Raw genomic sequence first — 16853 nt, 5'->3', positions numbered from 1 at the left:
GTTGCCCTCAATAATGGCTTCAGAAATCAGGCTTAAAGAAGGTTTGGATATCTGTGTACCAGATAAAGTTCAAAACATTTTAAAGGACTGTCTAACTCAAACCATTATCTCGAGTTTTTAGGACCAATATTTATGTTCCCTATAATCGATCTGATAGTGTGAAACTTGATTTAATGTGTTTCCTCACCTTCTTACTTCAGCTATGCCAAAGGAATTGTGTGCTTAGGGTGCCCCTCCATAGATATGACATCAAAAAAGAAGTCTACCAATTGTGGGTCATGTATATTGTTGGCCTCCTCCTATTTCATTTCCCATGCTATACCCTTTACAATCTTCTATGTACTGTAGGCATTTCCACTATATTCTTGTTTTGAGGATGCAATGTGTGATAAAGTATTCCTACCTATCCATATTTGGTAGTTTTGATGAAAAATGAAATATTGTAATTCCAGGTTGAATTGAATTCACCTTGTTGAAGACCAGGGAATGGTGAGAGTGAGCGATGGCATCCTAATTTGGTAGAGCTTAACATCTGAACAATAAAATCAATGTCTTCCGAACCTTTTGACAGTTTCTTTGTATTTCTGATGGTAGGGAGTTTATAGGAGAACAGTAATAGCTGAAAGTTTACTGGCTCCCTAGAAATGTTAATAGTGCTTAGGCCACTGTTCAGAAGCCATGAAGGCTCCTTGTAGAGTATACCTCAACTTCTCTAACTCTCACAGAGAATAAAAGACTGGGAGATTGAAGGGGTAAAGTAAAAATGGAAGGAAATATGCAACAATTATCATACAGAAAAGATGCCTTTGTACCAATGCATCTGCTTCCCAGATTTGAGATGATACACCATAATGTGAAACCTTTATACTTGGAAAACATGAATGGTACAGTCCTGAAATCTGAGATACACTGGGGATCACAGGCAGAAGTGATATGTTTTAAAAGAGCCCTGGACACAGAAAATTTCCATTAAAAAGCAAAGGGGTCAATATCAATCATGGGTTGAAGTACAATATAGGAAAGGTAATGAGTTTTTTCTGTCCAGTATCTAGCACTACCAACAAGGCATGATATACATGAATAGTACATATCTGCAATAACACAAAAAACATTACACACAAAATTATCAATGTTAAAATTGTAGATATTTGGAGAGTTAAATTGTCATTATAAAGTCAAAACTCAATAGGAAGAATTTTTATTTAGAAATGAATGCCTTCATAATACCACTGGAAGAGGAAAAAATTTTTACGCAAAAATTCATATAATATTAACCAAATATAGGGTGTAATTGAGATCTGCATATCAAAGCATATTTCTAGGCCCTGTTTTTCTTTAATTCTCAAGGAATGTGTCAGTATAGTCCTGAGACTGAGTTGGTTTTAGAAAAGCGTGGCATATTTGAGTTATTGCTGCTTAGTCTGGTCACCCCAGATATGATCTAGGACTCATTCAAATGCTGAGTAGGTTTTTCTTCCCCAACGTTTGTATCTGTGGGAGATGGGGCATGAGGGTAGTGAACAGGAGGGTCTTTGCTCCTGGAATGGTGGCTCCAGTACAATAGGAGATGAAGAGGAAGGAGCACATGTCTCCACCCTGATTAATCTAGAGAGTCAAAATCATCAAAATCATGTGTTACTGGTTAGAGAATACAAAAGATCAGCAGAAAAGAGTAGCTATGAAAGATTCATAAGAAATTGAACTCAATAGTCAAATGTTCAACAAAGCTAATAACTTTATGCTTCAGGAAGAGCTCCTTTTTTGACAAAAACTGCTGGGAGCACTGCAAAGCATTTGGCAGAAATTACATGTACACTGATATCTTAAACCATATGCTGTAATAAATATAAAATGAATCCTTGCCCTGAATTTAAAATGGTGACCTATTAAGCAAAAACAGAAAAGAACCAGAGCAGATGCTTTTCTTAGATATTACTATCAACCAAGCAATAGACAAGAATTTATGAAGCATACACAGACTTGCACCATGAGAGGCAGAGGGACGCAATAAGAAGAATCCACAAGTAAATGAAGTAATGGATGAATGAATGTTACAAAATTCATATTTCCAGATGTAGGACTTGAGTATGGTTCTTCATGATTCCAAAGTCAGTCTTCCACCAGCTTAGTTATGAGAAAGTTATTTTAATTCCTCAAGCAAGCAATGCAATAATAGGTAATCAGCCTAGCAATGTTACCACCATCGTTATACATTTACTTGACATGTTCATGTGCCCCTTCCCTGCCCACGGAACTTTCATTTTCTTGGGGACATTATCACTCTAAGCCAGTTATCTGTCACCTAAGAGTGAGAAAAAAAGAATAAATGTGATAAGTGCAGCATAGGAACCAGGAGGCTGCATCATCTACTGATGATTAATGGGATGACTTAAATAATAGTTTTATAAGATGAAAAATATGGATGGTTTGAAATGTTAACCATGTGAGCAACAATCAACATAGAAGAGATCACAGATGCATTGAAATATTGCAGATGAAATCAAACTATTAGGTTCTGTCAAATGTTTAAGTATTTGCATTTGGACAAAATATTTGAATGATTTTACAAATTTGCAAATGACTGATTACTTTTAATATAGTCATACCATAGGTAGACATATCCTAGTGCCATACTTTACTTTATTAAGACAATATTCTAGCCCCTATGGAACTCTTTAAATAGTTTTAAAACTTCTTTAATATAGATATTCAGTAGTGGAACAAAATATACTCTTTATCATGAAACCCAAAAAAAATTTCAGGAAAGGGACCACATGTTGTAATGATCTAATATTGAGATCATTTCACAAGGTAGCATTGATGGATCCAAAAAGCAAGAAATAATACAAATATCATTATTTGCTTTCTAATCTAAATAAATATTTGGTAAATGCACATGTTATTACGTATGATTTTAATACATATATTATATAAGGAAGGAACAGCATAGTTATAGCAGTATTGGCTTTTGAATCAGAAAAGCTCAGTTCATATCATGCCTCTGACATAGACAAACCAAATGACATTTGGAGTTAACCTCTTAATGTCTGTTTCCACTCCTTGGGGAGTTTTATTGTTTATTGTTTACTTACTAAACTGAGAGAGTGGAGAATTTGTTTTTCAGTTTCCACATTATGAATTTCCTATACTATTGAAGTGAAATTTCTGGATCACAGTAACCCTCTCCTAAACACATGTGAGAATATGTACACACAAACACATGTGCGCGCACACACACACACACACACACACACACACACACACACACCCCTTTACTGTAGACAAGATATTTGAGGAAACAAAACTAAATTCAATTTGGAGGAAAATGGAAAGAAATAGAATTTTGTGCCCTTTGACATGGATCAGCTATATTTCTCATCAGCATTATAATTCGTTGGGACAAAGCCTATTTCAGAATGTCTAACAAAATGATTTGATACAATCAAATGTGTACATTAAGATTTGTTCCAGAATTGAGGAGATCTAGATTGTTTTGAACATGACAGTAGGTATTCACTGATGTAATTATATATACACAGATTACATATATACATACATATACACTTATATATAATGTAAATTATTACTCAATATATAAAATCATCATATATTAAATCGCAAAGCTCACCATTGCTACCCTTGGTGTCTCTGCCTTAGACTCACATAGTATAATACTCCTGGTGCCCCAAATCTGTCCACAGGAAGGAAAATGGAAACAACAGCAAAGAGAATTTCTCTAGCTTAAAGCTTTTCAGAAATTTGGATAACCAGATGAAAAGAAAACTATCTAGGGACCCTTAAGGTATATGTAGTAACAATATTTGAACAAATCACAAAAAATCCTATCTTCTAAAAAGTGATTCATGATACAATAATTTGAATACACTTATGTGTCATGCTGGTAAAGGTGATTATAGTCATGGTGGTGTAATATATTATTATTTTTTGACAATTTATGGTTCAGATAAAATGTTGACAATTAAAACTGATTGTAGATACTAACTCCAGAAACATTCCCTGAGGAGATGATATGAAATGTTGATTCTTTTAAAGTTCTCCTGTTCTTTAGGGATTATGTCTCATGGGCACCAAGAAAGCAATAATTTCTCCTCAGTGCAGGTAATATCAGGAACTACATAAGTAAGACACAGGAAATTCACTGCAGGTGAGACTAATTTCCTGACTTTGTTTTCATTTACTATAGTTGAACTCTAAAAGATGATCACAGTTAGTTATCTCTGGCTTCAGATCTAGGTGTCTCTGATAGGTTCCTGTGACTCCAGTTGAAAACCAATTATCCAGGCAACTTCACTGCAAATGTTAGAGGTGAGGCTTTTGAAGGTTGAATCAATATAACTATTTCTGAATTGCTAAATTATCATCCGAACACCCCAATTTAGCAAGGCAGAGAAGTATTCTAATGATGAGAACGGTCAGGACAAGTTAGATGCTATCCAGTGTCATTCCTTCATGTGAAATTTCATTAGACAGATAAACTCCCCACCCAGACATTCTGAGGATCAAATCAATGACATTCTCTGCAAGCCTCAACTCAGAGCCAACATGTTCTTGTCACCTCGGTGAACATGAAGGCTTATCAGTATTGATACCAATACTGATTTAGTCCATTTGACCAGATCATGGCTGGAGGCAACATGACTTGGCAAATTGAGGAAGCTATGTGATACAATGGATAGAGTGCTAGGCCTCAGGTCAGGACTATCTGAGTTCAAATTCATTCGCAGACACTAACTAGCTGAATGACACTGAGCAACTTGCTAAACTACTGTCTGCCTTAGTTTCCTCAAAAGTAAAATGGAAAGAGCACCTACCCCCAAGAGTTGTTCTGATAAACAATGGGGTGATATTTGTAAAAGGCTTAGCACAGTGGTTGGAATATAATAAATACTATATAAGTCACAGCTAATTAATATTATTGTCATTATTATTAAATCGAGACCATATATTTCATTTGGGAACAGAAAATGTTTTATGTTTTACTCTATAAGATTTTGCCCAGTCATACTTTTGCAATACCAGATATTGGTAAATTAATTGAATTTTTATAAAATATAATTGTGGAAGAGTAGCTGACTATAAAGTAGTTCAGTAATCAAACAATATATATGTCCTTGCAACATGTATGAAATTAGGAATGAAATTTTGAAGAGATGGTCTACTAAGCTAGATTACTTCTGGCTATCAAATTCAGCCATTACTCAAGGTTTATAAAAGGAACATTAAAAGCAAAGTCCAGATCATTTTATTTACACCAGAAGAATATGTCAATGGTATTTATCTCCCTCCTGCATTTTCTTAAGTTAGAGAGAATTACATGGTGCATGCCTTGCAGAATGGTTCCTTTTTACATCATTTTGGCTGGTGACAAATTCAAAGTAGAAATTTTGCTGGTTTCTATAACATTTATGATGACTTTATAATCTCTAGATATAGATGAAAGGTCAGTCTCACAAGTTCAACTTTTTTTTTTCAGAAAGTAGGTTGAGCTAGAGATGCATTAAACAAACATTAAAATAACTTTGTATTTCATTTGTTTGGTTTGAAACACTGTCTTTTTAAAACAGGTGCAAACATCAAATTTGCATTTCACTACTCCTCTTTTAGAAGTTGTTGTTTCTTCTCAGTGTAACTCCCCTCCTAGTTTGAAAATAACAGAGAATGCTTGTAACCATGGGTGATGAGGTTCCATTAGAGTGAAATACTCAAAAGGAATCTGTTTCACCTATCTCAGGAAACAACTTTCACTGTCTTGCTAATGTGCAGCCAGCCCACAAACCAATTTCCTTGACTCTTTCCCCACCCCTTACCCCATCTGAATCATGATAACCCATCATGAAATAATTGAAAAACTTGAAAAATTTTAGATGAGAGATGGAGCAGAGATGCCTTCAAGTAACTCCTGAAACCCACAAGGAAATCAGGAATTACTACAACTAACATTTGGCCATTTGGTCATATCCATCATGCTGTGCTACAATATTAACACGAAGGGTAGTAAGAGGTAGTTTATACAAGTATTTTAAAAGTTGGACAGTGTGTTTTGTATGTGATAACTTATTACAAATTTCATCAGCAGAGCCTCTTCTATCTAGAAATATCAGAAACATACATTCCGAAATTGTCATTTAGTAATACTCAATTCTACTGAGTTCATATATGGTCTTTGACAGATATCCAAAAGGATGAAGTTTAAAATGTCAGTCTTCATCTTTGTCATTCTATAGAACACAGAGGAATATATTATAGAATCCCAATTTCCTTCAGTAACTTACCTGCTATCCAGAAAATTGTCAGAACCAGTGCTTGTGCTACTTTTTATCTTATTCCATCTACTTACTTAGCTAACTTCATGGAGGGAGGGGTTCCTGCATGTCAATACTCTGAGATGTGAGGGGAAAGTCTATTTCACCTTATCCATTGCATCTGCATATACTAAAGTTGTGATGGATGATGCAGGCTCAGGATTCTTAGACTCCTTTATTTTTTTTTCCAGATTAGGTTGTCTCGATGGAATTCATGGACCAAGAGAATGGAACTTTAACCACCTCAGTGACTGAATTTATTCTCATGGGAGTCACAGACCGCCCAGAGCTACAAGCCCCACTCTTTGGCGTGTTTCTACTCATCTACTTGGTCACAGTGGTGGGGAATTTGGGCATGATCATCCTAACAAAGATCGATTCTCACCTACAAACCCCCATGTATTTTTTCCTCAGGCATCTGGCAGTTACTGATCTTGGTTATTCCACTGTCATTGGTCCCAAAATGCTTGTCAATTTTGTGGCAGAGAAAAATACAATTTCCTACAATTGGTGTGCAACCCAGCTAGCTTCCTTTGAGGTTTTCATTATCAGTGAACTTTTCATCCTATCAGCCATGGCTTATGATCGCTATGTGGCCATTTGTAAGCCCCTCCTCTACACAATCATCATGTCAGACAGGGTATGTTTGGTCTTGGTGGCCATCCCTTACCTCTACAGCATTTTTGTGGCATTGCTGGTCACAGTTAAGATTTTTATTTTGCCCTTTTGCAGATCCAATGTCATCAGACATTTCTTTTGTGATGGTCTTCCCTTGTTGTCCATTATATGTGCTGACACAAGTGAAATGGAATCGATTTTTCTAATCTTTTCTGCTTTAAATTTGCTTTCCTCCCTCCTAATTGTCCTTGTTTCCTATATGCTCATTCTTGTGGCCATCCTCAGGATGGACTCTACTGAGGGCAGATCAAAAGCCTTCTCCACCTGCGGCTCTCATCTCATTGTGGTGGTTGTGTTCTATGGGACCCTTCTCTTCATGTATTTGCAACCCAACTCTAGCCACTCCTTTGAAACAGACAAAATGGCCTCTGTGTTTTACACCTTAGTCATCCCCATGCTTAACCCTTTTATCTACAGTTTGAGGAATAAAGAGGTAAAAAGTGCCCTAAAAAGAGCCATACAAAATCGATGCAAACTTCCTATTTAATGTGCAATGTGCAATGTTTCCAATAAATTACCAGAGGTCAGTAATTCTTTTTTCTCCTCTGTAAATTTCTTCTGAGTTCTTTTCTTTTCTTCATGGAAAAATCTTTCTACCCTCTCATTCTTGCTTCAAAAATACACTATTTCAGGGTAGCTAGGTGGTGCAGTGGATATAGCACCGGCCCTGAAGTCAGGAGGACCTGAGTTCAAATCCGGCCTCAGACCAAACACTTGACACTTACTAGCGGTGTGACACTGGGCAAGTCACTTAATCCCAATTGCCTACAAAAATAAATAAAAAAAAATAAAGTACACTATTTCTTTTTGTTATCAGTTAGCAATTGCTTTTTTGGTGAGTTTAGGTAAATCACTGGAGATTTTCCAGAAAACCTGATTAATAGTTGAGAATGGTGAGTTGGGTGTAAAGGGTTATTAAGAAAAGTTTTCTTGAGAAAGTAGTTGAAAAATTCCCTAGTAGATACTGTTCCTATTAACTTTTAATTTTTAGTTCATTATGTCCCACCCACAGAACCTTTGAAGTTGCAAAATTTCCACCTAGAATGAATCTGTTATATATCGACATAATACAGTGTGGAGAAAAGGAGTGCTGATTATGCAGTGAGGATGTTTACCTATTACACTTTTTATCCTCATCACCCTTGAATGGTTATGCACTTTCTATGGCCCTCAATGTCATGAAGAATGAAGTGGTTGTTGTAGATTCTCTCTAAAGCCTATTTCAACCTCATTTTTTAAGTATTTGATGTAATCCAAACTATCTACGGCATGGACATAGAGATAGAAATGCATTCAGGACGTTAAGAAAATTAATGAAATCTCATTCCTCTAAGAAGGATTTTCTCAGTGGGTTCTTTATAATTTATTTTTTCTTTAAATTTCTGGAACATTGAGGTAGATTCAGATTTAAATATGCTCATGGTTATGTTTTCCAGAGTTAAAAAAATAATTCAATCTTGCATTATCTTTCCCATTTATTTAATTCCTACCACCTTTCGAGTAAAACATATGATGTGAATTACTGTATTTTTATCTGTCTCCATAATGAGTCCTTCTGTGGAAGCTCACTGAGGATGGTGACCATGTCTTCTCTTGATATTACTCTGGGGTAATGCTCTGTATGTTGTGAATTATCACTGTTATTATTTTGTGTGTTATGTTATTAGTGCTATTTTTATTAAATAATGCTTAATAATATTTTATTATTATTTCTTTTAGTTATTATTTTAAGTGGTAAAGTCATTTCCCTCCTTCTCAAAGTATCATGCACATAATTCTCTAGTTAAAGGTTGTATCTCTGCTAAGGCCATGATTTTTTGAGTATCAGAAGTATCGTTGCTTTTGTTGTTGTTTTTTCTTTGCATCCACAGTGCTTTGCACTAAACAGGTGTTTAATAAATATGTCTTGGATTAAAAGCATATGGACAGAATAAGTTTAATTGTAAATGTAGTGAATCAAATTCACTTTCCTATATTTGGCTTCATTCTTCTTTCCAACCACTTCCAAGGATAAGGGTGATATTTTTTTCTTCTTCTTGGATTCATTTCCATTGCTTGAAAACGTACAACTTTTGAAAGAACAAGCTAACTTTGGTCTACTTTGTATCCTGTTGGGTTGCATGTGGGAAGCAATCTTCTTTAAAATTTTTCAGATAGAGAAATCTCTCTGAATAATCTTTGAAATTGTCAGGCTATGTATTTGAAACAACAGCCTCCTTGTTATCATCATATATGGCCTATATTAAACTTGATAGTTCTGCTTTAAGTTTTTTTTTTTCTGAGAAATCTGGAAGGCATGCATTGCTTTCTCTTAGTTGTTTCCCTGAATTACCTTTTGTATCACATCAGTTAGGACAGATTTCAAAGTGATCCCTCAGTCATTATTTAAAGACCTCTAGTTTGAGTGACTGCAATACTTGCTGAGATATCTCGTTCCTCTTTGAGATAAAATCTTTGGTAGTTTTTTCCAAAACTTAAATATGCCTCTTTTCAACTGCTACTCATTGCTCTTCATGACATAAATTCAAAGCTCTCACCATCCTCATTCGGCTTATCAATATTGTTTCTGAAATATGGTAACCTAAATGGGAAGAGAATGGAATCAGTATTTATATTGCTTCTGCTATGTCCCATGCGCTATGCTAAGAGAATTTTTTTTCCCACTTAATGCAAATGTCTCATTTGATCATCACAATATCCCCACTGTACAGTTGAGGAAACTGAAGCAAAGAGATATTAAGTGACATGCCCAGGGTCACACAGCTAGTATGTTTCTCAGGCTGAATTTGAACTCAGGTCTTCCTGACTCCAAGATCACCATTCTATCCACTGCACCAACGACCTGCCCCTAATATCCTTTGGTTATCTTTCAGTTGGAAAATGACTCCTATTCTTATAAATTTGACTCTATTCTCTATCAGGTCTTTATCAGATAAACTTGCTGTAAAGTAGTTCTCTGAGTTTTCTGCTTTCCTTCTAATCTTGGCTGCATTGATTTTGTTTGTGAAAAAGTTGATTTCATGTAATGAAAATTATTCATCATACATCCTCTAATGATCCCTTTCATTTGGTCAAGAATTCTTCCCTTATCCATAGATCAGACAGGAAAAATACTCCAGACTCCTGCAATTTATTTATAACCTTACCCTTTATGTCTAAATATTGTATCCATTTTGACTATATATATATATATATATATACACATACATAATCTCACAAATTGTCTTCCAATTTTCCAGCAATTTCTTGTCAAATAGTGATTTATTGTCCCATAATCTTGGATCTTTGAGTTTGTCAAACATTTACTAGCTTACTAGGGTCATTTACTACTCTGTATTGTGTACATAATCTATTTCTCTGATCCACTGCTCTATTTCTTAGTCAGAACCAGATTATTTTGGTGAATGCAGCCAGTACCAGATTATTTTGGTGATTATCATTTTGTAATACAACTTGAGATCCAGCACAGCTATGCCACCTTCCTTCACATTTTTTATTGAGTCCCTTGACATTCTTTATCTTTTGTTCTTCTAGACAAATTTTGTCATTATTTTTCGAGCTGTCCAATTCTTTTTTTTTTTTTTTGGTAATTTGATCACTATGGCCCTGAATAAATAATTTAGTTTAGGTAGAATTCTCATTTTAATGTCTTAGCCCAGCATACCCATGAGAAATTATTTCTCATGATGTTTGTTTAGATGATTATTCAGCTGATATTTGTAATATCATACATACAGGCATACTTACATCATATAAAATGATTATTTGATACATCAAATAATAAGATATCAAGATGTTGAAGTTCATTATTCTATGTCTTGGCATCTTTGACTTAACCATATGAGTATAATGATCATCTTGTTCAAGATGTGCCACCAGAAGGAAAAAAGAAGTCTCATGAAGGGGAATTTTTGTGGCTTCAGGTTTTTTTCAGGAACTTGGATACTCAAATATTCAGAGAAGGACCACACAAGAACCACACAAGGAAATACTAAAGTGTGTTTAGCAAAAAAAAATATGTTTGTATGAAAAGAAGTTCCATACGCTAGACAAAGTCCTAAGCAAATGAAGACCTAAAGGCTCTAGGTTTAATATTTTTCAAATATTATCTTATTGGATCTTAACAGCAATTCGTTGAGGGAGGTGTTATTAAGACCTCCACTTTTGAAGTTGAGGAAATTGAGATAGACAGATGTTAAGTGATTTGCCCAGGGTCACACTGCTTGTAATGGTAATGGCCTGAGGTCACATTTTTTCCTCAAAGTCTTCCTTAGTATAGGACCATTTCTCAATCACTGTGCTTCTTGATGATAAATTTAATTTCTTTCTCATGAAATTCTCGGAGATAGATACTATTATTGTTCCCATTTTATATGGAAGAAAGAGAGGCAGATGGAGATTAAGTTACTTGCCCAAGGTCACATAATTAGTGTTTGAGGCTAACACTGAACTCAGTTTTTTCCTGCCTGCAGGCCCAGTGATCTAGCCATTTCAATATCTAGCTCCCTCTAGAGGATCTTTGGGTTTCTTTAAAGGAAAATCCAGCCTGCTCATCTTCCAGTTATTTCTGGGCCCAGCAGAGTCCATTTGCACCATGTATTTCACATATGCATACAAAAAGGCAAGTTTTTTATATTGTTGATCTAATTTTATACCACAGTGTGCCCACTAGATGTTCATCTACTTGGTGTGTGTGGTAAAATAAATTATTTCTTATTGGTGGCAGAATGTAGCCTCTCTCAAAAATTTCTGAATGCCCTTGGACTTTGTGCAACTAGCTTACATTACCCATGCACAGGAAATTGCCATTTGGTAGGTATTTAATGAACACCTCATGAAATTAGGTAGAACGATAGATTTTGTTACACACTACAGACACTAGATCTATTCAATTTATATGAGATGATCATATGTAACATATTAAAATTCTGCAGTACTTCAGGGATATGTCCTTATGGGGACTGAAAAACTCATAAAGTCTCCCTCCAATGGTTGGCAAGAGAAAAATTATGAACACGACATAAAACAGTCTATCTTCCTGATGAGTAGATAGTATTCTTGGCTTATGATCTTCTCATGAAAGCAAGCAGTTGTCAAAAAATCTGGCAAGACCCAAGCAGATCAATTCCAAAACCCCAACATTTTGCCCATGATGGGGGTAAATGGAAACAATTTAGGGTCATGTAGTTAATGCACCATAAGTTAAATTTTATGAAATATTTCTAGAAAAACCCGTAGATGACATATGTGTGTGTGTGTGTGTGTTTGTGTATGTGTGTGTATAAATTCTGTGAATGGAAATTACTTTTACTAATATTGATTGGGAACTTTTTGTGTCAGATGTGGTTTTTGAACTCAGTTTTCATCTTTAGGGTTAATTTTCTCCCTCGCACATTAAACTGACTCTCATATGTGTTTTTAAATAGCCTATCCCTTTTTTCAATATTCCATTATGAACTTTCCAAACAATGATTAGAAATTTTTTTTAAATTATTCAGGTTATTCTGTTGCATCTCTTATCTGTAAAGAGCCCCTTAATTTACTCTTAATTTTATAAAATAAAACAATGATCATTTTCCTTTCAGTCACAAGGTATTAATATGATATAATGATTTGATGAAACATAAATACATTCGATTTTAGTGGGAAAGTTCCTGCTCATCTTATCTTAACCCTTTGTATTCAACAGAAGCCTGACTAGACAAACAGTACTCCAAAAAGGTCTCTTCCTTTTATTCCCATATAATCTCCCTTGGATGCAAGAGATGATTGAGTAGAATGAAACCACAGCAAGTTAGATTACTGAATTCAATGTCATGGGCATCACAAATCATCCTGAGCTTCAGGATGCCCATTTTGGGGAATTTTTCCTCAACTGCATTATCACATCTCTAGGGAACATTTTGGGGAACTCTGAGGTTACATTTTGTTAAGGGAAACAACATGTAAATGAGAACTGACATACTTGTCAAGGAAATTATTCAACTTTTTAATAACGCCAAATATCAGGGAGGTTGTCTTCACTATAACTTCAGTTTGTCCTCTACAACTTCCATCCATCGCTCTTGGTCTTCTACTCTACGTCCAACCAGAACACATTTTTTCTATCTTTTTTTTTTTCCTTTGGTAACAATCATTTTCATTGTTGAAGAATGCACCCATCTATATATATGCTTCAATTTTAAATCTTCTATTCTTGTGCTGAAATAGAAAAAAGAATATTGGGTCATACAGAATATCCCTAAAGTCTTAGTGCATTTTAAGCTTCTTAGAGCTAAAAATGAGCTAAGGTATTTGAGGCCATCTGCAAAGTTAGAGTATCTGAGTTCCAATAGGAGGTTTGCTACATTGACCATAACACCTTGGGCAATAAATTTAGATTCCCTGTCCCCAATTATACTCAAGTATAAAATGTGATGGTTAAATGAAATAATATTTAAAATCTATTCTAGTTCAAAATCTATATTGCATCAATTGATTCCAGTAGTAAACAAAGTATTTTGAATAATAGGCAAAGGAGGCCTATTAAATTCTTTTTATGAAGCAAATATGGTCTAACACCTATATCAGGAAGAGCAAAAACAGAGAAAGAAAATTATAGAGCAATTTCCCTAAAATCCTTAAAAAAAAACACAAAAAAAAACCTAACCAGGAGACTAAAACAATATATCACACAAAATTATACACAGTAACCAGGTGGGATTTAGACCACAAATGCTTGTATGATTAAATATAAGGAAAACTATTAACATTATTGAGCATATCAATCACAAAGTAACAAGAATCATGTGATTATACCAATAAATGCAGAAAAAAGCTTTTGACAAAATGTAGCATTCATTCCTATAAAAAACACCTTAAAGCAAAGTTATGAATGGACTTTTCATTAAAATGAAGCATCTTTGTAAAACCATCAGCAAAAATTTTGATAAGGGGGCAGTTGGAGTTTAATGACTTGCCTTGGGTCACACAGCTAGTAAGTGTCAAGTATCTACTCTGAGGGCAGATTTGAACTCAGGTCCTCCTGACTCCAGGGGCAGTGCTCTATACACTTCGCCACCTAGATGCTCCAGTAAGCATTACTTGTAATGGGGATACACCTTTCCAACAGAATTGAGAGTGAAACAAAGATGCCAATTATCACCAATATTATTCATTTTTGCCTTAGAAATATTAAGAATAGCAATAAGAGAAGCAAAAGAAATCAGAGGAATCAGAATGGTCAAGGAAGTAGTAAAATTATCTCTTTTTGTAAACAATATGATGGTATACTTGGGAAATCCTAGAGATTTAACTAAAAAGGTAGTTTAAAATTAATTTAGCAAAGTAGTAGGATAAAAAATAAACCCACATAAATTATCAGTATTGCTATATGTCCCCAACAAAATGTTACAAGGATAGTAAGAAAATGTCTATTTAAAATAACCATAGAGAGCATAAAATGCCTGAGAGTATACCTTCCAAGAAAAAAAAACATGAACTACATGAAAATAATTACAAAACACTTTTTATATAAATAAAATCAAATTTAAACAGATAAATATCAATTATTCATATTTGGGAAGAGCCAATATAATAAAAAATGAAAATTCTGCTTTATCTACTTATTTAATGCCACCGCCAATAATTTACCCAAAAAATAAGCTAGAAAAATAATGAAATTTGTTCAGAAGAACAAAAAATTTAAAATATCAAAGGAATTAATGAAAAATGTAAATGAAGAAGGGTTGGCAGTATCATATTTTAAAGTATGTTAGGAGATAGTAATCATCAAATCTATCCAACACCAGCTAAGAAATAGAAAAATGGATCAGTGATACAGAGTAGACATATAATTCACAGGAGTTAAGTATTAAAGCAATCTTCTGTTTAACAAATGTAAAGATTTAAGCCTTCTGTAGTGTAGGGTGGGGAGGGAGGAGACAATTCAGAATTAAATTTAAAAAAAAGAGTAAAAAATTTGTGATGCTGTGAACCAATTCTTTCCTCTGACCGTTTTCCATCAATCCTCACATATCATGCACTTAAATCTTTAAATTCTTCTAATTGTTTTCCTTAGTTTCCTGCAGAACTTAGCAGTATCCTACCTAAAAAATCCTCCCTAAAAAAAAAGATACATGTTAAGATTGAACACAATCTTCCAAACGTGGACTGGTCAGGGCAGAATGCAAATGTAATTACATCTTATACCTGGATACCACACTTCTGGCAATGGACATCACATTACATTCTGTATTTGTTCTATAATGCCCAAGATTCATTTTAAAGTTGGAATCCACTAAACACTCCACGTCTTTTGGAGAGGAATGCCTAAGAAAATAAGTCCCCTCCTCTGGTTCACTTATAAAGTTTTTATTTTTTAACTCAAATCAAATGTAAGATTTTACATTTGTTTCCATCAAATTCCTTTATATTGTTAATCTCAACTTATTACATCTCAGGTTTATGACTTACTATAGAAATTTGTTGGGGTTTATATGGAAAAAAGACCTATAGGCAAGAATTTTTTAGAAGCTTTACTGGTAGACTTGGAAACAATGTTTACCTGATAAATCTCATTTCCTTGAATTTTCTCTTTTTTGCTCTTCTAAATTCTACCCTCAGGAAGAGGACGTGTTCTGCATTAGTCTGGGGAATTTAATTCTGCATTAGTGAGCATCACAGCCTCTCCAAGTGCTTTCTTAAATGAAAAGAGACTTGGGGAAGGGTTGTGATCAGGTGATCAAAGTAGAAAACTGGAGATTCTGACTTATACACGATTACAGGAAGTCAGGAAAAGGGAAGGAACTGTGGAATAGACTGGCAATTGGTTGTGGAATGTCTTAAAACATAAAGGTTAGAAAATTATTTTCCTAAGCATTGTGCCCCTTTCAGGAAAAGTATTGCACCCAAGTTGTGCAACATATGATTTTCCTTTGTCTGATTACAAAACTGTTAATAATGAAATAAGTGATATTAGGGCAAGGTTTTGTTTTGTTTGAATACTCTAATGTTTCTATATAAATAGATAATTTTGGAGTAGGAAGAATAATGAAAAACTGATTTCATCATACATATTTTAAGAGGGGTTTAAGAATTTAATACAAAAAAAAGAGTGAATAATCAACAAACATATATTGAGTTTAACATAACTCAATTCAAGCCTTACAGTAGCTCAATGAGGTCTGGACGCTAGATAGCTCATCAGCACGTTACAAAAGAGAAAGCCAAGGCTTAATGAGATGAAGTAGCCTGGTCCCTTAAACTATAACTGTTAGAGGCATGATTTGAAGGTTTTTCTGTATATAAGTCCAGTTCTCTATATTTGATCCCTTTTACCAGGCTGCAACTCAACCACTGGTCACTCTGTCACTCAGTGCATTGATTGTAATCATCTTCCAAGTGAATGATCAACTTATTAAGGCTCTGGCAGGAATCTTACCAGTGATAACAGAGAAACTCCTCTCTGATTATGACAGGATAGCCTATTTCCCTTTCCTTTATAAAGATGGACAATGGAGGCACACTTGAACTCCTAGGATATAACTTCCTCTCAGAAGATAAACTGGAAGATTGAAGTCAGCTTTTTTATGGACAGTAGACCATCTGCCATGTAAAATTGGGAAAAACTGGAATAGAATCAGCACCAGGGATTTTGTGGGAGCCTAAGGGTATAAAGTAAAGAATGTGAGAAAAACATGCAGCATTTAGGATACAGTGCCAGGATGCCTTAATTTCAACGCATCTGCTTGCCAGATTTGAGATGATATGCCATGATATGGGAATTATATGCTTGGAAATACCAACAATGACACAAAGAAGAAGAAAAGAAGAAGAAGAAGAAGAAGAAGAAGAAGAAGAAGAAGAAGAAGA

General features: G+C 34.6%; 1 protein-coding gene across 2 annotated transcripts; it reads left to right on the top strand.

Annotated features, from left to right (window-relative positions):
- The first annotated feature begins 6528 nt into the window (after positions 1–6528).
- On the top strand, positions 6529–7782 carry LOC114041467 (olfactory receptor 8K1-like). 2 transcript variants are annotated; one of them, XM_027859927.1, is made up of 2 exons: positions 6538–7466; positions 7746–7782. In XM_027859927.1, the coding sequence occupies exons 1-2, from the start codon at positions 6538–6540 to the stop codon at positions 7780–7782; spliced, it is 966 nt and encodes a 321-aa protein (XP_027715728.1). The 2 variants fall into 2 exon arrangements, with proteins under 2 accessions (XP_027715729.1, XP_027715728.1); XM_027859928.1 differs by lacking the exon at positions 7746–7782 and having other exon boundaries at positions 6529–7488.
- Positions 7783–16853: the final 9071 nt, after the last annotated feature.

This window comes from Vombatus ursinus, unplaced genomic scaffold, assembly GCF_900497805.2.
Source record: "Vombatus ursinus unplaced genomic scaffold, bare-nosed wombat genome assembly UNPS02014174.1, whole genome shotgun sequence".
In the NCBI taxonomy this organism is placed as follows: Eukaryota; Metazoa; Chordata; class Mammalia; order Diprotodontia; family Vombatidae; genus Vombatus; species Vombatus ursinus.
Note: the sequence above shows the minus strand (reverse complement) of the source record. Positions and strands in the feature narration are given on the sequence as shown.